This window comes from Spermophilus citellus (genome assembly GCF_964194105.1).
Source record: "Spermophilus citellus genome assembly, chromosome: 2".
In the NCBI taxonomy this organism is placed as follows: Eukaryota; Metazoa; Chordata; class Mammalia; order Rodentia; family Sciuridae; genus Spermophilus; species Spermophilus citellus.
Window position 1 is genome coordinate 149,112,115 of NC_138183.1, and position 23,923 is coordinate 149,136,037.

The 23,923-nt window shown below is 35.1% G+C and overlaps 1 protein-coding gene across 4 annotated transcripts in view; it reads right to left on the reverse strand.

Annotated features, from left to right (window-relative positions):
* The window catches only part of TBCEL (tubulin folding cofactor E like), a 58,667-nt gene that overhangs the window by 18,029 nt on the left and 16,715 nt on the right, over positions 1-23,923 (reverse strand). For all 4 annotated transcript variants that reach the window (XR_014020460.1, XR_014020461.1, XM_081280141.1 and 1 more), the window contains 6 exons: positions 20,454-20,602; positions 18,129-18,268; positions 11,808-11,989; positions 10,272-10,528; positions 7,462-7,588; positions 5,834-5,950 (listed from right to left, as the gene is read on the reverse strand). Coding sequence is in view for 2 of the 4 variants with exons in the window: in XM_081280141.1 (XP_081136267.1) it covers positions 5,834-5,950; positions 7,462-7,588; positions 10,272-10,528; positions 11,808-11,989; positions 18,129-18,268; positions 20,454-20,586 (956 nt within the window). In the remaining 2 variants the exon portion in view is untranslated. The remainder of the gene's footprint in view (positions 1-5,833; positions 5,951-7,461; positions 7,589-10,271; positions 10,529-11,807; positions 11,990-18,128; positions 18,269-20,453; positions 20,603-23,923) is intronic.

Consider the following 23,923-nt stretch of genomic DNA (forward strand, 5'->3'; position numbering starts at 1 on the left):
AATCTTCTTCCAGCAGACCTAAGTCCCCCTCCTTCATGATCCTGGAACATAACACAAATATTCAGTGTTCATACTGAACACTGCTATACATCAGGCCCTGCTCTAAGCCCCAGGTAGAGAGCGAGGTATTGAACAGCAACAACCCCTACTTCTGCAGAGCTTACAGACAATATACCAGAAACATAAGTCAAGCCTGACTTAGATAATAATAAGAAATGTAAAAGTAGTTTAAGAAAATTATAGGAGATAGGGTATGCTATGTTTAGATAGGGTGGACAGAGACCGAATCTCTAATAAGGTGTCTCTGAGGGGGAGAAACTTGGAGCATTCCAAAAGGGGGTGGGGGGAGAAGCCTAAGTAGGACATGTGCTTGATACATCTGAGGAGCAGCAGGAAAGGGTTTGTTAAATATTATATAAATCTGAGCTGAGCGTGCTGGCGCACACCTGTAATCCCAGTGCCTCGGGAGGTTGAGGCAGGAGGATAGCAAGTTCAAACCCAGCCTCAGCAACTTAGCAAGGCCCTAAACAACTCAGTGAGACCCTGTCTCAAAATAAAAATGTGAAAAGGGCTGGGTATATGGCTGGGTGGTTAAGGAAGATGAAGGAAGACTTGCAGAAGAGCAGGTCGGTAGCGGAGCATTGGGTAAAGAAGGGTACCAAAAGTCAAAGTATGATTTTAGACACAATGGGTTTAAACACTCATATGGTAATGTTGAGTAGGCAGTTGGCAATATTAGTCTGGAATTTTTAGGTAGGTCAAGGCTGGCAGTATAAATTTGGCAATTATTAGAATACAGAAGGCATTTAAAGCCACAGGATTGGCTAAACACACATGAAGGATAACTACAGAAGAGAAGAGGTCCAAAAACGAAGGCTGGGGTAACTCCACCTTTAGAGGCTGGAAGCTGAAAAATACCCAGCAAAGGAGAATACCACTAGCTCAGCCCAGATGGCAGGCCTCTTGAGAGCAGACACTGCTGTTCTGTCCTTTCATCTCCGGCATCTGGCTCAGCACCTCATGGTTTATAGTAGGCATTCAGTGAGTAAATTAAACTCTCCTCTGAAATCCAGCTAGAGTCCAGAGTTATTTCCTAGAAATTCTCCTACTAAAGCATAAGGCTCTAATAATTGAAATATCACCAACTCAGCAAGGACATCTTTTCAACCACCTGCAGCACACACTGAATTTATTGTAAAACAGCACACCACTGCTACACAAGCCAATAAGAGACAGCACAGCAAGGCTTTAAAAGCAAGAGCCTATTGCCTGGAAAAGGAAACACTATGATATCCAAAGGCCAAAAATCAGAAAACAGAGACTTTTCATCTTTGGTTGTTTTACAAAATAAGTAAACATGAAATATATGGCTGATTGTTCAGTTTGGGGGTTAGTCCCTATTACCAAAAGCAGCAACAGTAGGGAGGCTAAAGAGCACCACCTACCAGAAAGCAATAACAAGGTCATTGAGCACCTGTAAGAAACTCTAAAGCTCTTATAAGACACACTGAAAATACACACACACACACACACACACACACACACACACACACATAATATATATATATAAAATCTCCCTTCAGTCCCCCAAACATTTTATTCTGAGATAGGAAAACAGAATATGTAAATCTCTGGATCATTCTTAAAAGACTTCCACTGGCAAAATGACTAATCTCATAGAAACAGATGTGAATAATCCAACTGACTCACAGAATAATTCTGTTACCACAAAGGACATTCAGCTGAGCATAATGACTCTTTTATTCATGCCCTCAAAGATGTTTTGAGTAACTTTTTTTTTTTTACATACATCTAAGTAGAGCTATTTCATGTTTAACAGGCACAAGATAGGAAAAAGAGAAAGAGGAAAAGTTGATGAAATCAAAAGAAGGGAAGGATGTTGTAGAAGTTAGCACTTACAGAGAAATTGAGTCAAACATTGATTTTAAAAAGAAAATCCATGGTCAAGTGCAAAGAAATGTTTCCTCCAAAATAAACAGAAACCTCCATACTTCCTAGAAACTGGAGCTTAAATGTGATTCTGTAAGAGACACTGAATTACTTAAAGAGTCAAATTTCTACCTTTTATGGACTATGTACTGTGCTATTCATTATTTATTAGTATGTTAGGAAAAGATTATGCATATAATTTGGAAGACAAATAATAAGCATAGTACTAATACTCTGTTTAGATATCACTATTCTTAATTCACAATGAGTATGTTTTAATAAAATTCTTGAGTTCTTATTCATCACTTATTATTGTCATAAGCATGAATGCTGCTATAGTTCCTTTAAAGTGCCTTACACAGTTCCTGGCACATCACAAGAGTTTGAAAAAATACTTGATGGGCAAATGGATAATTCTACAAAGAGACTTATATGAAAAATCACTAGAGAATAGGTACTGTAGTAGATAGATGTCAACTTTGCCTATCTGGTATCTGAATGCCCTTCTGATTGAGGTGGAAAAATCCAAAATACATGAGATGTAGGAACCTGAAAAGAATTCAAAAACTTAAGAGTAGATATTTTCTTTCTCTATTCCCTGAAAGCAAGAACATGGGAAAATGACACAAACCTGGAGTTTTAAATCCTTCAGAGAAGCAAAAGGCACAAGGTATAACCAAGATTGTTACCAACAGATAAAGAACCAAGAATTCAAAGGCATGACTACAAACGTCTGAAGGCCATGAAGTCCAGCAGCTTGCTAGTGACTATTTAATGATCAATATCAGAAGAATATTATTCATAAAGTGAAATATAGAAATCTTGACTGTGCCTTGCTTCCATCAATACTGCCAAGGCTTAATACCCCAATCTTGTCAATTCTGTAAGCTACACAGTATTTATTATTCTTTTATCAAATTTCTATCCTATTTAAGTTGGCCAAAGTTGATTTCTGTTGTTTGTATTAAGAAATTGGTATGAGGGAGTGGATTATAGGCAAGAGACCCTCAGGTGATTAAGGGCAACTTGGAACTGGCTTCTGGCCTAGAAAGGGCTACTAGTGTTCATGGGAAGACCTCCTTGACATGGAGTAGTAAAATAACTAATTATCATCTGTGGGCATGTGCATGAGACTGATAAAGTGCTGCCAAGAATGAAGGGCATAAAGAATTTAAGACTATGAGGCACAGCACCTGCCATTCCATGGGTACAAGATAGTTTAAATAAAAAAAAAATTAAGGTCAAATCCCTATAAATTAGGCCTAAGGCACAGACTAAAACCTGGGTAGTATTAAGAAAAGGATCCTTTTTCTCTTATAACAGAGTTGAAGCAGTCATAAAAAAAAATGCACAAGGTCTGATGCTCCAAGTTACTGATTCAAATCGGTTAAATCCACATTGAGACTCTTATATGAAAATTGGAACATTGAGCATTAGTTAGAAAAGAGAAAAGAGAGAGAACTGAAATGGAGGTACATGGGAAGATTATTACTTGGGAGTACCCTGAATCCTCATTTAGGTCTTCTTGCTAGCAGGGTAGCCACCCTCTTTTGTCTGATGAAGCTGTACCTCTCTTGCTTGAAAAAGCAGTAAAATTCCCTGTGTGAAGGAATTCCATTGCAAAAGTAAACTAATTCCCTATTTGCTTCACTGTTCCTCACATATATTCTGCTTCCCTAACATCAGATAACAGCATGTTCTATGGGGTTAATTATAAAAACACCAAAAGAATTACAAGACATTGGCTATTTATATGGTCAAACACACTGGAAATAAGTACAGAAGTGGATTCTGAGTGATTTAGACTAGCAAGGAAAAGCAATTTTAGTTCTACCTGTTTGTTGAGATTCTGAATGCAAAAGTTAAACTTTTAGTAGCTGAGGTATTAGATGATCAAAATCAGACTCAATGATGTTCTATGCTAAAGGAAGTTGAGATACCTATTATAATTTAGATCCAGAATGTTCCCCAAAGACTCATGTGTTAAAGGCTTGGTCTTCAGCTGGTGGTACTACTGGGAAGTGATAGACACTTTAGAAGGTGAGGCCTAGTTGGAGAAGAAGGTCTCTAGGGGAGTGTCCTTGAAGGGTATATTTTGTATCTGTCCCCTTCCTCTAATTCTTTGCTTCCCAGCACCATGAAGTGAATGGTTTTGTTCCATCCATGTACTCTCTGCTGTGATCTTCTGCCTCAGAGGAGCTCCAGACACAATGTAAAATAAATATTTTCATTCTAACTATATTCTCACAGCAACAGAAATCTAATTAATACACTGCCTAAGCCTCATTCTTAATTCTGCCTAATAATTCTTTCAGTTTACTAATTAATATCCAATATCCTTTCAATAAAATTTTCTCTAGATTAAAGTTAATCAAACGTGGTTTCTATGACTTGCATTCAAGAACACCAACTAGTATAGAGGTATAAATGCACTTCAGGATAATTACACTATCAGGAACGAAAACAATTCTCTTTTTATATCTTTATTATAACAGACTGGAAGTTAAAAAACTACAAGGACTAATGCTCAAAGCCAGAATACTATTTCTTCCATTAATATCTTAGGATGAACTAAGTTCAACTATAGATGTTAGACCATTTTTAACCTAATTTTTTTCACATGGTTTAATATGTTGACATTGCATTGAAAGATACAGTAATGCAGGACAACTGCACTCTGCGGTTTCCCTATTGTATTACATTCCTTTTTATCCATACATATTTCCTAGTACATGGCTGTGCTGTTAATCTTTAAAAGTTTCTTTTAAGATTTTTACTTAATTTGTCTAATTCTTTTCAATGTTTAGACTTTAAAACACTATTAATAATATCACAAAATCTTTTTACACAGAACTGGCTGAGCCTTACAGAAATATCAATCCCCTTAAAATCTCTATAAATAAAATATTTTTATTCAACATATCTGTTTGGGGAATAAACAGATATGTTGAATAAAAATGAATGAGAATCACAGATGTTTGTAGCCAGAAGGTCCAATTAATTTGACTCATATTCAGCCCTAAATTCTATTCAGTTAGTCTGAAACTCCTCTTGTAAAATAGGTATTCATATTAAAGTCATTAAGAAAAGTAAGTAACTTTTTTTAATAACCGATTTTTGTTACCAAGACCTAGAAACTTATTTTTGAAGATATTTTTTCCTAGATATTTGCTTGTATCACATCTGCTATACTGTCTTTTACCTGAACAGAGTATTAAAAGTAGTTCTTCACCAAACAATAGATATCATCTCTTTATACACTTGACAGTATTTACTAATGTAGCCCTCAGCATTTCTTTTCATTTCTCTTCAACCATCCTAATTCCTTTAATATTTCCTTAAGAGTCTATTTTCCAGTCCTTTTCTCATATTCCATGAAGCTACTATACATCTGCCAAATCTTCTAAACTGCGTAACTTAGTATATCCTACAAACAAATGAAATATAAATGAAGAGATCAATTTTGGTGTAGGTGAAAATGTGCCCCTGTATTAAACCAACTGACGCAGAGGAATAAAGGCATGCAGGGTAATTATACCATCAGGGACAGAAAACAATTCTCTATGTATTTCTTCTTCTTGTAACAGACTGGAAGTATGGAGTAGGAACCAATGAATTTGTCAAATGCTTACCCAATCATCCTTATCACATATGCAAGGCTAAAACAAATATACTGTACAAATGAGATAAAACTGGTTTGCTTTTATATTTCTTCCTCTTTAAAAAAACAAACAACAACAACAACAACAACAACAAAAAACCATCACTGAAGTACTTTAAGAAGAAGTCAATCACAAATTATTTGATTTTGCCCTAAAACAATAGTTCTTAAGTTGCTCAACCTCTTAAGTGTTTTGCTATCCTGATTAGAGCCCCTTTTTACCTGAATGGCACTTCTTCCTGTGGAACATCCACATAGTAACGAATAAAAAATCTCTCAGAGTCTTCTCGTTCACCATCAGTAACAACACTGCCATTAAGTTTGGAAACTGATGGCAATCTGTAAGTGAAAACAAAAAGACATCTTAAGACACTAAAAACATTTAGCTTTAGAAATAAAATAATTGGTATGAGGCCCAGTCTCATTCTTTTAAAAGGACACATTTGGTGTAGTTTTGCTTGTATGTAAATACCAACATAAACTAAAGTCATAAAAAAGGGCCAAAAAAATCTGGTCTGATTTTTGGATGAGATATTAACCTTTCATAATCCTACCTCATCTTTCAAGTAAGACTTTAGGGAACACTGTCCAATTTAAACCACATATGTCATTTTCAATTCTCTAGTAGCCACATTTTTTTAAGTAGAGATAAAATAGGTGTAATTAATTTTAATAGTATATTTTATTGATCCAACATATCCAGAATACAATCACTTCAACATGTACTCAAGGTTACAAAATAATTAATGAGCTATTTTATATTCTTTTATTCATATAGATTATTTGAAATCCAGTATCTATTTTACACCTATAACACTCTTTGTGTTAATATGGCAGCCACTTGCCATGTGTGTCTGTGAACACTTGAAATATGTCTGTCTGAATTTTACACCTATAGGTGTAAAATTTTACACCATATTAAATAGTGCTGGTCTGGAGAAGAGTTAGTACAATATGGCTATATAATTCAGGAATTAATTTATTATATTTTCAAAAGATTGCATAAAGAAAATAAAGCATAGAGTCTTCTTCAAGACTTGCTCCTCTTTAAAGAAAAATACGCTGACATTTCTTTCTTCAGAAGATACTAATATGTATGTTAAAAACTGTAAAGCAGGAGGTTCTGTGGGGCATTAGTCAGCCAGAAAGATCAATATCCTGTTTAAAGAACCACTCTTCTTTAGGGAACCTTAAAGCCTACTGTTTCTCTTTCAAAACTACCATGTGCAGTGCACAAAGAGAATAAAGAAATCTCCATGACCCCTTCCATTACAGCAAAAATTTTATTTCTTCTGAAGGTTCATAAAAAAAATACACACTTCTGGGAAATTCCAGTAGTCTTTGAGGCAGTGTCTGAGACAAGAAATGCAGGGGAGTCAGAGGAAGAAGATAATAATGATGGTAATCATACTTACGTAAATATATATTCAAGAAGAAAATACAGCTGCTACTGAATAGCTCAATTTCCAGGTATTTGCACTTTAAGTAACCACTAGGTTAACAGAGAAAATGAGGACAACTACAATAGAAATGATTCCCCATCATACAGACTTTTACTTTGTGACCCAAAAGAGGACTTCAAATATTCTAGTATTGAAAAGCATAAAAATAGAAAGATTTGTGAGGAAATTTTTCAGTGGCCTCAGCAGGACAACTGCATTCCGTGGTTTCTCCATTGTATTACATTCCTTTTTATCCAAGACTGGAAGCTACAGAAGCAGCTCCTTTAGGCACAGTCTGCTCAAGAGACGGATAAATTCACAGGGCACTATCCCCAATTAGTGTACCATCTCTTTAATGAAACAATAAGGCCCTGTGAAAAGAAGGCAAAAGAAATCAGGACAACAGACCTGGCTATTACCAATTTCCTGCGCTCCTCGGTGGTATATGGCTGCAGAAGAGGAATTCCTAACAATCTCACTTCTTCAAGTTTGGGGAATGAATTTAGTTTGTCTATGTCTTCCCAAGACTGCAAACCTAATTCAAGAAAGATATTGTTTAAGTTAATCCAGAAAAGAACACAAATAAGAAGCTAAACATAAAAAGAAAGCATCTCTATTAATAATTTCTGAAATGTTAAGAACATCATAAATTAGAGAGCCTACATTTTTTCCCTATCCAATACAGTAAGATACCATAAAAACTTCACCAGTCTTTGTGATCTCAGTGGTCAAGGACTGACAGCCCTGTTCTTCAACATCCTTTTGTCTTCTGATTCTATCAAAATGGCTTATATAATCAGGGTCACAGGTAATTTCAATAAACAGGATGCATGCCATGATTACATAATTTTTTTTAAAAAAGTGACATTACCAACTCATTTTACTTTACAGATTCATGGATCAGAAGTAATGTTGTCATTCTCACATTTTTACCTGAAAAATTCTGAAAATGGGATAAGGTCAAAAAAAATGGAAACTAAAGGGGAAATAGATAGAACACATTATTAAACAAACAAACAACAACAACAACAAAAAGGCAAGAAACCTGAATCTGTGAATATGGAGAACATGCAACACATTAAGATTTTTTAGTCCTAAAATGAAACTGCCTCTTTCGTTGAGGGCAAATGTATGGTCCAAGATAATATTTGATTTCCAAGTCAGGCAGGACTTCCAAACAGAAAAAATATTCCTGTGATAATGAAGTGGTCAATTTTACAACACAGGTTAATCATTTCAGAGAACAAAAAAGTCCCTTCCTATTTCTGATGACCATCTGTAAAGGTAAAGACAGAGGAATAACTTAGGAGGACTCTGGAACAAACTATCCCAAGTCACAACTGTCCTCTTCACTGATAATAGCATTTCCACCCAAAAGGAAGAATAGAGTTAGATCAAGGTGTGTCGAACTGTAAAGTGAATAGCTTCCTTATACAAAATACTGGCCATTCAAATTTATTTCCTATCCAGTACCTACATGGTGAATTGAAATAAGTTTATGGGTTTTTGTTGTTGTTGTGTTATAGGTTAGTTGTTTAAGAAATAGGGTGAAAAATAATGTCATAAGAATAAGAAGAGAAATCAGATTGGGAGGATTTTTCTTTTTCAAAAGACACTTCCGATAAAGGACTGCTAGGCAAAATATATAAAGAACTCAACAATAAGAAAATGAAAAACCCAACTAAAAATGCATAAAATACCTAAAAAGATGACAAGTAAGAATATGAAAATATGTTCACTATCATGTCATTAAGAGGATTTCAAATTAAAACAATGAGATACCACAGCACACCTGTTACAATGGTCAAAATTCAGAACACTGACAATACCAAACATTGGCAAGATATACAGCAACAGGAACTCTCATTCATTGCCAGAGGGAATACAAAATGACATAGCCACTTTGGAAGACAGTTTGGCAGATTTTTTTTAGAACTAAATGTACTCTTACCATATGATCCAGCAATCATGCCCTTAGTATTTACCCAAACAAGTAGAAAACTTATGTTACACAAAAACCTGCACATACATATTTAGAGCAGCTTTCCTTTAACTGTCAAAACTCAAAAGCAACCAAGATATCCTTCAGAAGATGGTAGATAAACTGAGGTACATCAGAAAATAGAGTATTATTCAACAATAAAAAGAAATGAGCTATCAAGTCATGAAAACACATGAAGGATTTAAATGCATATTACTAAGTCCAAGAAGTTAATCTAAAAAGGTTACTACTGCATGATTACAAATATATGACCCTCTAGAAATGGCAAAATGCTGGAGATAGTAAGAAGATCAATTTTCCAGAGTTAGGGGTTATAAATAGAAAAGAGGGAATTTAAGGCAGTGAAACTGTTCAGTAAAATACACAATGGTAGATATGTGTTATTATACATTTGTATAATAATATACACCAAGAGTGAACCCTAATGCCAACTATGGATTTAGATAATGATGTATCAGTGTAAGTTCACTGACTGAAATACTACAAATTAATACTTTGGTGTTCGATGTTGATAGTGAGGAAGATTGTGAGTATGTGGGAACTCTGTCATTTTCTATCAATTTTGCTGTGAATCTAAAATTGTTCATAAAAATTAAGTTTATTAATTAAAAAAGAAATAGGCTAGGGCTGCGGTTGTAGCGCAGTGGAGGAGCACCTGCCTAGCATTCGTGAGGCACTGGGTTCGGTCCTCAGCCCTACATAAAAGTAAATAAATAAAATAAAGGTATTGTGTCCATCTACAACTAAAAAATATTTTTTAAAAAAGACATAGGCTAAATATATCCATTTCTATAATACATAGGATCCAATAGTAATACACTGACAATTATAGATCATAAGAAAGGGAGCATTTGAAAAGGCATAGTAGGTAAAATTCCATACCCTAAGCCCAAATAAATGATCTAGTTTATAATTCTTTTTACTCAGTCTTTTACTAACCAATTCATCAATTTTATTTCACCCCTTTCATAGCATGACCTCTTTAATGTATAAAATATAAATTACTAATATAATGCTAGGCCACTTAATATTTACCAGAACATTTATGAAAATGAATGTCTTAAATTTAGTCAATCAACAGGCAACCTGCATGTCATGTTGAAAATTCAACCTATAAAAAGGTAGAGCTATGACTGAAAAAAATATACTTTCATTGCATTTTATGCATAAGCTCAGATCAATTTGCATATAGAATGAGAACAAGCCTGTACCTCACCTGACTTGTGGAGGCTGATGGATCGCAGATTAGGAAACAACCTGGCCAATGAATCATCGGGCTCCTCAATAGCATTCAAATGATTGTTGGCCAGGACAAGGGTATCCAGTGATGGAAACATCACTCCCAACTTGCGTATTTCAGTCCAGTCTTGAAGGTTATTGTCTGTTATATGTAGGAGCTTAAGAGAATGACAGCAAATAGAAGAACAAGACACTGTTTCATAGTCATTAAGGCACAGGAAGAGCTCCTCCAAACTGCAAAGAGAAAAGGAAATATTTCATTGTTTAAAGCAATTTCATTTCTACCTTATGCCTATTTTTATTCATTCAAAAAATAAATGAGTGCCTAGTACATGTGATACTCTGGTAGTTATAATAGAGAAAATATAAAGACGTCTTCTTGAAGCTCAATACCCTGTATAGCTAGGAAGACAAAACCTAAAGTATGTAAAACAGAATGATATAAACTAGTACCAAGTTAATTTTGTGCTTAAAAAATTAAATGCTAAATTAAGCAGCACTAATTGCATAGAGATTGATACAGAAATGAAATTGAAATTTTAGTTGGAATAACCAGGGAAGAATGTATGGCCTTGAAAGAGAGGTGGACTTGTATAAGTTTAGAGGAGATAAAAGGAAATTCCAAAAACAACATAAAAATATTTAAAATTGAAAATGATAACAACTATTGAATCTCTGTCCTGTATCAGGCCCTGTATCAGGAACATTATAGATTTTATTTCATTTCTGTTTCTGTAAGGTAAAAATAATTATACCCACTTTACAGACCAGGAAACTGAGCTCAACAAAGTCAAGTAGCCTATCAAAGGTCACCTGATTATTAAGTGGAATGGGATTTAAAAGCTCATTCAGTACCATGCTGGAAGATGGATGCAGTGAGGAAACCAATCTCATTAGAATGACAATGACAAAATAAAATACAGTAAGTAGTATGAGATTCTGAAGGGCTTTGATAATTTCCATATTTAGCCAAAGAAACTGTATTTCTTTACTACATCTTTTGCAAACTTATAAGCATAAACAAAGATAGACACAAACAAAAAATAAAACATTTCTAAACTGACAAACAAAAGTATAATTTCTTTCTTAAATTTTTGAAAAGAATAGCAGGTCAATTTCTCATCATTTAATCATCTAAATGCTAATGTATTTTCTATGGTTTTCTTTTTCCTCCCAACAAAAAGGACTAAGGCAAAATTTTTTAAATCGGGTAATCAGAAGATTAAAATGGAGAAAGGCTGAGCTGATTTAGAAGTGATAAGTGCTTCTCAGGGGTATTTTCTAGCCAAAGGATGACATATCCCATGTCTTGGTGCTATTCAACACTGAACAAGTATTCAACTGGAAATGCTACCAGATTACCCTCACACCCTTTTCTAATTACTTAATTTTTCTAACCTCTTTCTCCATTCAATCTACAGATCTAGTATTTCTGAGACAGGAGATCAGCAGTAATTCTATGTACTAACACATGGAAACATAGCTCCCTGTCCACCATGCTCTCAGGTCTTACTCTGGTAACTCCTGTAGGATTGTGTGGACTGTCTCCCATGAAGCTTTGCTGTTGTTGAGGACAAGTTTGCGAACCCCAGAGAAGGACCCAGCACATGTTCTTTCTAAAACTGACAAATTCAGAGGGTTGGAACTCAGGTTTAGAAACTCCAACTGGGGAACATTTGACACAATTTTACTGACCTAGAGAAAGAGAAAAAAAGAAAGGCATATCAGGTGGTAATCAGAGCTTTTAAACAGCAATCACACTCAAGAAGGCCTAAATGAGAGGGTCCCCAGGCAAAGGGCCATTTACCTCAGGGATCCTACTTAGAGCAGCATAAATGATTTCAACAAATCTTGGCAAACAATTTAATCTCATCCTATGAAATAGTGGCCTACACACACAATGGCACAAAACAAAGATTTCCTATGTCGCCATTAGCAAGGTCTCTGACTCTGTTGTATAATGATGTACTCTTTGAGAAAAAAAGATAAAAAGATAGTTTAGATGACATTCTAGGCCATAAATTTTTAAAGAGTTGAGAATGGATCATGCAATTGTCTTTGAATATCTTCTTTCTCTCATTCTCAGCACAACATTAAGGCTAATTAAAGGTTTCTTTAAAACCACCTGGTAACAATTCATGTGTTCAAAATTGACTGCACAGTCACAATCACTTAGAAAAGTTTCATTTTGGCTGAAAGATGTACCAAACTGTACTTAAAAGTCAAAAGAATCCATAACTGTATAGTAAAAGAAAAAGCACAGTCATCACTGTAATGATTTAGCTAGCGACCTGGTAGCTAAGAAGGGGAAAAAAGCAAATGACTGAACATAACTTTTTGCTCCTCACAATATTAATATCTTTGATATGGTTTATTTCATAATATTCTCAGAAGAACTTACAAGACTACTTTCATTCTGATAAATGAGGAAACAGAGGCTCATAGACATTAAATAACTTGACTAAGTCCCAAATATCATATTTGGAATTCAAAAATCAGAAACAATATTTTTTCAACAGACCACAACTAATATACCACAAATAAAACCATAAAAAAAAATGATCCGACAACTGAAGAGTAGGTGGCACAATCAATGCAAAGGACTGGCTTAAACAAGCAGGAAATAAATGTTAAATGCCCAGTAAATGTATTAAGCATTAAACAGCCAGGTAGTGTGGATCTAAAAGTTATGAAAAAGGGAATAGAAAACAGTAGTTAGGATTAGTTTTTTGTTTGTTTGTTTTAATACTTATTTTTTAGTTGTAGTTGGACACAATACCTTTATTTTATTCATATATTTTTATGTGGTGCTGAGGATCGAACCCAAGGTCTTGCGTGTGCAAGGCGAGCGCTCGCTCTACTGCTGAGCCACCAGCTACCAACAATTCCTAGCTGTGTGATTTCAGATAAATTACTTAACCTTTCCAAATCTGTTTCCTCATTCATAAAATGAGGAAAACAGTACCCTTCTATGTTATAGAATACTGATAACATTAAATGAGATACATGTGTCAGCACAGCAATTGGCATATCTTTTTGAAACTAAATCACATGCAAATTGTATAAAAGCAGAGACAGCAAGGCACTTAACATTTACCAAATAAACTAGTAACACAAAATCATTCAATAAATGTAACTAATACTAATATGATAAGAATAGTATGAACCAGCATCTCAACCTTGTTGAGCCATCAGAATCATTGGTAGAATTTTTAAAATACACAGATTCCCAGTTTCCACCATGAACACTGAATAAGAAGGTTCATAGAGGGGACCAGCTGCAGGGTTGGAACCTGAATGTTTCTTTTCAGAACTCATGGAGGTAATACTAAAAGTATATAAAAAGTAGAGAACCATGGGAGAAAGAAAAAATAATCTGTACTTTACAATAGATCAACTGTGTATTTTCAAGGAGCTCTAAAATCAGTGAGAGTAGATTAACTCCAAGAAAATTCAGAGAAGTCAGAGGGAAAGTTCCTCATGAATTTCACTATTTCATCTATTCCACACAGTAACCCTTTGAAGTGAGTGCCACTTTTGTTCTCATTTTTCAAACAAAGAAATGAGCTGCCTTTTAGAGAAAATACACTAGGCTTCTGTTTAAAGTGTAAGGAATTTATACCAACCACACATATTTTCTTGTTTGGTCCCTTTTGTAATCAAATGGTACCAAACATCTGTGCAACAGATGGCCAGAATTTGGAGTTTAGTCTGTGACTATAACACAGTTAAAAAGTTCATTCAGGGACCAACCCTTTACTATATTCTATGACTTCAATATTAACAATATGAAAGATTTTCATAAAAAAGATGATGGCCGGCCATACTTCTTTTAAAGCTAAAAAAGTGGAAATTGCTTTAAAGCATTTAAAACATGAAGAAAACCCACTAATTATAGTACAAATCTAGTTAAATAGAAATAAAACATAAGCCCTATGCTAAACATCCCCATATAATATTTTATTTTTTAACAAAGAGGAAAATAGTAAAAAATGGATAACTTAAGGGTTTTAAAGCAATTTCTTGGGGAGGTTTCCCAAAACTAATAGATATGTGATATAATCTTCACAGTCTGTCTACACTACTGCACAGTGAGAACGCAGATTTAAGATAATGACTTGTATATCCTAAAAATATAAAATTGGACTAGGATCTCATAATTCAAGCAGGAAAATAATGTATGATAGAAATAAATATCTTCTCTTTAAAGGGCAGAAATGAAAAAGTTCTTTGGGGTTACCTCAAATCTATGATAAGATTCAGGAAACTATAATATTCATCACACAGATAAATGTACTATGATGGAAAATTTCCTAGTAGCAAAGGCTGACAAACATTTTGTTGAGTTTCTAGAGCAGTATATTAACTTCCCTTTTTAAAATTCTAAAAATAAAAATGATTCCTCCAGTTGGAATAAGGTGAGTCTGCTTATTTGCAGAAACATGGAAATGAACTTAGATCACCCCTTAATCCTCCACAGTCCCGTGACTTAATAGGGGATCCTCCACTGTGGCATATAAAAAGGAAGAAACTAAAGATTTAAGAAAAATGAAGAAAGGGCTTTAAGATAACAATCTGTAATTTATACCCAAGCTATTCACTACTTCACCTGACTAGCTAATCCCTCCCTCCTCTTAACTACTTGGTTTAATTTCTTTTATAAAATGGTTTTGATAAGGAAAAGAGAAAAAAAAAGGAGATACCTTGGGAAATGTCAGACAAAATTCTAGTCAGCCCAAAATTAAAGTCAATCACTAAAAATGCATTTTTTATATACCTAAGTGCCCAATTTTAGAAGGGTGGTAGCAAATCTTTTCTTCCTCCAAAAGTATTACATTTCTCACTTGTTTTCACTTTAGCCTTTGGATCTATAGCAGCCAACAGTTTAAACTACAAAAGAAGTTACTCGTAACATTAGTGACCATTCAGAAACTGAAAGAACCTACTACATTATTTTGTTCCACATTGCTCTATCAATACTGGCTGAGGTGAACTTAGTTAATGGCTAGGGACAAATGATCTTTCTGGTAATCAGACATATAGATTGTAATGGGGTTGAAATGTAATGTCTACAGTGACCTATGAGGTCTCTGTAGCCTGGCAAAGAGTTTAATCAAGGCTAAAAATCAATACTCCTTTACTCTCAGTATTTCTTCCATCTCTTTGAGCTCTACATACTCTAAAGATTGGGATCAACTACAGTTAAAAATAAGGAGGAAATATAAAGGAATAATGAAAACAAAAATAAACTGGAAAATGGAAAGTTGAAAACAGCAGCAACCAACATCACTTAAAAATTGCCTAAAGATGGACTACTGAGCACATATAGGAATGTAAAAACTGAGTGCAGAGTACAAATAAATAGCTGAGCCTCTGGCTATAGATCAATGTGACCTGAGGAATATTTAATACAGATTTTTATCTAAGCAAAGGAAAGGCTGAATTACTTAGTATAACCTCTAATCCATATTATATACATCTTCCCTCTGAAGTGGCAACTATACCATTATTAAACTGTTCTTACTAGTGAACAAAGCTCATGTACATAATCACAGTGCAGGCCAAAACACAAAGCACAAAGCCAGTGAAATTTTACTCCCAAAGAAACAAGTTTAGAGATTCAGCAAGGACCATAGCAGCTGAACTGATTCACAAGAAGATTTGGTCTGACTTGTCACCAACACAGACCACAAATCTTACCAGTACAGAACTTAGGAGAATCACAGAGGAGGATTAACAAGCTCATTCTTACTGTATTTGTGCAGTGTGGACAGAGCGTGCATGGCAATTTGGTATCTCAAAGGACTCAGAAGGCACAGATAACAATTAGTCCAATAGTGAACTATACTAGTTGTTTAGATAAGTGCATAAATAAAAGCACAAACAGGGAATTTTTTTCGAACAAATAAATGTACAACTGGAAAAAAAATCTTAGAATAGTCCTATAATCTTTTTATATTAATAAATCACTTAGAAGTCAGGTGAAACATACCCAAAGAATTTTAGTAAAAATCTAATAAAAGCAGAAAATATAACCGAGAGTAGTTACTAGATTAACAAAATTATGAAATAGATTGAACAAACTAGATTATAGACAGATTTTTTGCTTAAACAAGAAAGCCATCTTAGGATTTGTATAGCATTCAATATTTACAAAGTGCTTCCATTATTAATCTTATCAGCAAGTCTGGTTGAGCAGACTGAGCATTAACATTTTCGGGGAATTTCTCGAGATTACAGGAAAAGTTAGAGCAAGTGGTTTTGATCAATCCTTAAGATATAATCATTTATTCATTAACACATTCAACAAACTTTTTGGCCACTTAGTATGCTGGGTGCTGACAATAAAAAAGATAAAAACCTCCACTTGAAATAAGCTCACAGTCTAGTAGGAAAACAGGTAAGCAAGTGATTACTCTATGCTGTGATAAATCCTTTCACAGCAGTATAGTAAAGTGCTCTGGAATCATAGGACTGTAGCTGAGAGAAACCACGGAAAATTTCCACAGAGAAACAGCAACTTGGGTCAAGTCTTGAAGGAAAAATAGAAGTGGCCAGGGAGACAAGAGGTAAAAGAGCACAGTCAGTTCAGAAGGAATAGAAGCAAGGAAGTTTTTCACGTCATGAACTTATCATGGGCTGTAAAAAGTATATGGCTAAAATGGGGATAAATTTTCAAACACTGCAAAGGGCCATATGATGAAGGGCCATGCTGAATGAGTTCAGACCCTGTGGTTTCAAAGCATCAAAAAGCACATAATGGACTTCATGCAATAGTGTCATATCATTATTCATATACTGAAAGGAGTCTGTGGTGGCACTATGGAAAAATAGAGCATACAACCAGACCCAGGAAAACCCATTAGCAAACTTCTCCAGTAGTCAAAGCAAAATACAAGAGCCTAAATTAAAGCAGGAAAATGAACTAAGTAGGAAGAATTGTATTTCCCTTATTCTTCAAGGTACCCTCATCAGGAATGTTACAATCAGGTGAGTGATGTTATCTACAATAATAAGACAATGTTATCTATTATTTGTGTACTTAATTTAGAATTACTCTGAGGTCTAAAGACATGTTGCCTTAAACTGTCAGAGGATCATGATAATATAACAGAAGTTCTAAAATAAATTTCAATAACAAGAATTAATATTTTATAATATTGATTTCAATTTTTTTCCCCTGAGGTAGTGGGAATTAAACCCAGGGGCACTCTACCATGGAGCTTCATCCCCAGCTCTTTTAATTTATTTATTTACCTTTTTTTTTTTTTATACCAGAGATTGAACTGAGGGCATTTAACCACAGAGATATATCCCAGTCATTTTTACATTTTATTTTGAGATAGGGTCCCACTGTGTTGCTAAGGGTCTCACTAAGTTATCAAGGCTGGCCTTGAACTTGTGATCTTCCTGCTCAGCCAACTGAGTCTGTGGACTTACAGGCACATGTCACCAACACCCAGCTCAAGTTCTAGCAATTTTATGTCAATTTAGAGTAATGAAAATTGAAGTAGAAGTAGAGAATAAGTGTAGGATGTGTAAACTAGGGAAACAAAAATTTAATGCATTGTAAGCAGTATAGATCTCTGTAGACTCACTAACCTCTTGATGCCTGGAATAAAAAGTTCCTCAGTGCTTTTCACATTGATGAAAAAAAAAGTTAGCAGTAACAAAACTAACTGTGAAATCATCATAAGTAGTTAATACAGTCAATTATTTATCTTGAAACATATAGACAAGAATCCCAGTGAGAACCAGAATTCAGAACACATTACAACATAAATAATAATACAACAGCTATTACTGCCAAAACTCAGCATTATAAAAATTTTACCTCATGCCAGTCTTCGAGTTTGTTGTCAGAAAGATCTAGTTCCGACACATGAGCACAGAAGGCAGCAATTTCTCTTTCATCTCCTGCACAGGTTATTCCACAGCTGTTCAACACTAGTACACTTGGGAGGTTGAGGCGATCTGAATCACAGGGGACACAAAAAACTTTCTACATCAGCCTAACTTTTGTCTACATATGTTCAGCTCTCAGGAACCATCAAGAAACAAAAATCAAACTGTGTGAAATTACAAAAGGACCCAGAAAATACAGGATGTTAACAGGCTCCAAGGATCCTGAATTCTAAGGGGAGGTAGCTAACTATGGCCCAGAAGAAGTTCAAAAGCACAGAACCAGTACCTCCAAAATTCTTCCAGGCTTTAACTCTGCTGGTAGGGCTCTTCATCCTAATTACCACAACAGAGCCAACATCCACACTATTATCTTATCATCTGAACACCAGAAGAAATGCATGCCTGGACTGTCACCACCTTCTTGTTGGCCTTAATTCTTTTCTCCCATTAATTTAGTCCAAAAGTATTCAGGGTAACTCTTTTCTCTCTGACTGATGTGAATCTTTACCTTTTGCTGCCTGTAAAAATTACCTCAAACTGTTAGATAATCAACCTACTAAACAACTTCTTTCTTCAAGTTCATATCACTGAAGAAATCTTCCTCACTTAAGCAGATCCTTTCAAAACTCTACATCTGGTTCTTTCATACTTGTCTACCAATTATACCCATTTCATATCCATGTAGAATTTGTCTCTTTTGAAAATTAACCTTCTTTTAAATTATAATTGCAATGAGAGAAAGTGTTTCAGAATCTGAAATATTTAATGAATCTGGTCAAATTGAGGTAACAACTCTGAGTACTACCTGGCTTAAAAATACATATGTCAATAAAATCACTCTTACTATATCTACTAAAAGGGGAAAACGTGAATTCAACCACTCTTTTTCCACTTGGTAAAAAAGAAGATCTCATAAAGTTTATGCTTTATTAATGGTGGCTTCAAATTACATGGTTTTCCAACTTAGTATTTTTCAGTATCAAATTTCTCAGAATGGGAATGGATCCCAGAAAAAAAAAATGGTCAAGTATGAAGTCCATGCCTCTCTACCATTCCAGGTCACATGCTGTGATAAAACTGTATTGAGAAATAACAAACACTTGGTAACCTCTAAACACAAGAACTAAAACAACAATTTACTATTAATCCCTCTTAATTACGAAGAACTATTTCCACGATCTGTTAAATACAACATTAAGCTGAAAGGCAAGCAAAAATGTACCTTGCACATTTCTAGTTATAGAATTTAGCTCATACCTAATCCTTCCCCTAGAAGGTCTTTATCGGCTGTATAACTAAATTCTACATTCCTGAAGACTAATTCAAGTCTCACAGCTTTGAACCCTTCCTGGTTATTAATTTTAATTCCAAATTTCCTTCCCAATCACTGTGTCATTCCTCTGGCTCAACATAAACTAGCTTGTGTTATCTTTGTAAATGTGACTGCCTTGTCCAGTTAAGCTGTTAAGCTCTTTGAGGGCACAGGACAATCATGCACTATTTGTACCCTCCAGGATCCTTGAAACAACATGCATTTGAAATATTATCACCGTGAGGATGAGAGGGGGCAAGAATAGAAGTTCAGGGGCTGAGGATGTGGCTCAAGCGGTAGTGCGCTCGCCTGGCATGCGTGCGGCCGGGTTCGAGCCTCGGCACCACATACAAACAAAGATGTTGTGCCCGCCGAAAAACTAAAAAAAAATAAATATTAAAAAAAAATTCTCTCTCTCTCTCTCTCACACTCTCTCTTTTTAAAAAAAAGAATAGAAGTTCAGTAGATTAGACAAAGGGGAATGAAGGGAAGGAAGTGGGGACAGGGATAGGAAAGACAGTGGGATGACTCTAATATAACTTTCCTATGTACATATATGAACACACTACAGTGAATCTCCACATCACATACAACCACAAGAATGGAATTCTAATTAGAAGATATATTCCATGTTTGTATAAATATGTCATAATACACTCTACTGCCATAAATAAATAAATAAATGTTTTTTGGGCAAAAAAAGAGAGAGATATTACCACTTGAACATTATTCTTGCCCTTTAAGTACAACTACAACTCCTCGTGGACAATCTGGAGGAAAATAAGTACTGAGGTTCTTTAAAATCTGAGACCAAAATAAGGGGAAAAGATTATTTGATTCATCATTTTAAGTAAAAAAAATAATTTGTAAACAAGGTAATTCTGTGAACTGACTTCCTAAGGAAGCTCCAATAAATGAATGTGTAGGTCTCATCTTTCTTACCTTTCATAGGAGAGCCCTGAGGTGTGGCTGGGACATGGACTCCCATCCCAGGGCCACGACGGTAAGGAAAGTTTTCAGGACTATATTTTTCACATAATACTTGCATAAAACTTCTTCCACTAGGTTGGTCCATCTCTCTTTCCTAAATTCTACAAGAAACCAAGAAATCATCAAAATTATTTATTTACTCATATAAGAAATATTTACTGAGAACCAATTATTTATCAAGCACTAAAGTAGGCATAGCAGACATAGAAGATACGGTCACTGCCCCCAGGAAATTACACTGTGGCAAGATCTTATGATTTAAGGAAGTTACATATCCAAACAAATGACAGCAACATAGCTCAGCATATGATATTTGCAAAATAATAAAAACTATTCCAAGTTTAAGAAGAGGGGTGATCATTTCCAATCAAGGATAACAAGGCTTTGCACTAGTGCATAGAGTTCACGCAGTAAGTAACTGGAAAAAGGACTAAAAGAAGAGGTATAGGCTAAACATGAGGCTAAATAATTTGGATGAAGCTTTTATTATCTGACCCTTGAAATTCATTTTCCTTTTCTTCCACAGTAATAGAAATTTTACATATGTACACCATATATATATATTGGCTATTTGTATTTAGAAATAAATATATGTCTAGGTTCTAGCTGATTGGAATAGAAATAAGGTCTAGCTGATTGGGATAGAAATAAAATATTCTGTGGCAACGTCCAGCAATCATCCTTAAAAGACAGCCAAAGTATTCTATTTGACTTCCTTCTTTGTGTCGTCCTTCATTCTACTTAATAGAAAACAGATGCCACCTTGGACCATGAACCAAGTAATATGTCCTAATGGAGGAGGAGGAGCAATTGCTAAAAGGGGCCTCAATTCTGGTGGTCTTCCTGGGACTGAACTGCCATATAGGTATATATCTCTAGAAATTTCAGAAAATAAATAACCTATTTTATTTAATCCACTGTTCTTTTCTTTCTTTCTTTCTTTCTTTCTTTTTTTTTTTTTTGGTTACTTACCACTCGGCCTAAGAAATGACTAATATAGAATGTCATTTCTTTTTGTTCTGAATTTAGGTAGAAGATTTTCTACTTAACCTCAGCTGAGGGTCCAAAGAATCAATAACTCCAGCACTTTCTCTATACTCCTCCATGTATTAAAAGAGATAATACATGCTAACAGCCTGATAACATATTATCAGGAGCTAGCCTATGCTTATATCATACATCAACCAAAATATTGGCAACTACACTTAACCTCTCTAATGCTAACTATCGGTTATCACGCTATTTTTAAAAAATTAAAACAATAAGACATAGCAGCATAATTCACAATAGCTAAACTGTGGAACCAACTTAGATGCCCTTCAATAGATGAATGAATTAAAAAAGTGGCATTTATACACAATGGAGTATTACTCAGCACTAAAAAATGACAAAATCATGGAATTTGCAGGGAAATGGATGGCATTAGAGCAGAATATGCTAAGTGAAGCTAGCCAATCCCTAAAAAACAAATGCCAAATGTCTTCTTTGATATAAGGAGAGCAACTAAAAAACAGAGCAGGGAGGAAGAGTATGAGAAAAAGATTAACATTAAACAGGGTCGAGAGGTGGGAGGGAAAGGGAGAGAGAAGGGAAATTGCATGGAAATGGAAGGAGACCCTCATTGTTATACAAAATTACATATAAGAGGATGTGAGGGGAAAGGGAAAAAAATCAAGGGAGAGCAATGAATTACAGTAGATGGGGTAGAGACAGAAGAAGGGAGGGGAGGGGAGGGGAGGGGAGGGGAGGGGAGGGGAGGGGAGGGGAGGGGAGGGGGGATAGTAGAAGATAGGAAAGATAGCAGAATACAACAGTCATTAGTATGGCAATATGTAAAAACGTGGATGTGTAACCGATGTGATTCTGCAATCTGTATACGGGGTATAAATGGGAGTTCATAACCCACTTGAATCAAATGTATGAAATATGATATGTCAAGAGCTTTGTAATGTTTTGAACAACCAATAAAAAAATAAAGAATCTACTAAGCTATCTTCTAATAAATAAATAAATAAATCAGAAAAAGAGAGGACAGAAACTACTCAAAGAAAGGATATCATGAAAGAAGGCAGAGAATGTACAAAGGCATATCATATGTAAGTAACCTCAAGAGATCCAGTGTTGCCAAAGCAGCATGACCATAAAGGACATCATCTAAACAGGAACCCCAAAGGAGAGCTTATGTGCCACATTAAGAAGCAGAGCTTTATCCTATGGTAAGAAGAAGAAATTAGGTTTTTAGGAAGGGAAGACAATTATCAATTGTTTTGTTGAAAACTCACCCTAGCAATTATACAGTTGATGGATATGAGGGAAATGAGTGAAGGCAGGAAGAAGAGTTAGGAAGATGCTACAAGAATACAAAAGCAGGATAATAAGGACCTCAAAAGCCAGAGTAGGGGAAGAATTAGAAAATAGTGGCAGATTCAAAATGACTTAGCTTTTCAGGAACTGTAGGGGCTGAGAAAGAAGGGGAGTCTAAGCTGGTTTCCCATACAGGTGACCAGGTGACTACATTACCTTTAACTAGTACCATTAGTCAAAAAAATATGATCAAAGTCAGTGTTAAGGGGCAAAATTATGGATTCCAATTTACTCGTATTCAATTAGAGACACTTGTGGAATATTCTGGAAAACAGTCTAAATTTGAATGAGAAATGTTAGCCAAAGATGAAGATTTGTACATCATCAGAATATAGGAAGTACTCTGAATAAGAACAGTAGGACAAGAGAATATGGGAATCAATGATATTTAAAAGACACGCAGAAGCAGCAAAGTCATGAAGAAAAAGAAAAGGAACAACAGAAGAGCAGCATATACAGCCAATATTTTGAGGACTTTAATGAGAAAAGGAGAAGGAAGACGGGATAGTAAGCTTGGCAGGCACAAAATAGAGGAGGGAATCAGACACAACTGTCACAAGTTTTCTCTCAAAATAGGAGAGACCTGAACATTGTTATAGATTTCAAGAGTGGCTTACAGAGAGACTAAGGAGGACTACCGATACTTTTCCCTGGAAGAAACCAACAGGAATGAACATTTAAAAGTTTCTCAGAGAATGGTTTGATACCAGTCAGATATTCTTCAAATTGTTTACCATTACTGGAGACAGATTTACTTCACTATGGATGCACTGGTTTACTTGTACTTGCATAGTTTAATTATACTGAACACTAGGTATTTCTCATGTTATCATCCTAACTCCAACTTTAAATTATAAAGGGGAGTGAAACTGTGCAATTCTATTTCTTTCAGTATCGATTCATAGCATCAGATACAGCATACTATGCATAGTAAGAGCTGATGAATGCTGAGTTATTAAAATCACTTGCCTCCAGGGTGCCAAGTGGAAAAAGCAGAGAATTCAGGATGGGGAGCAGATTTAAACCCCACTCAGATTTCATTACTTAATAGTTTTGTA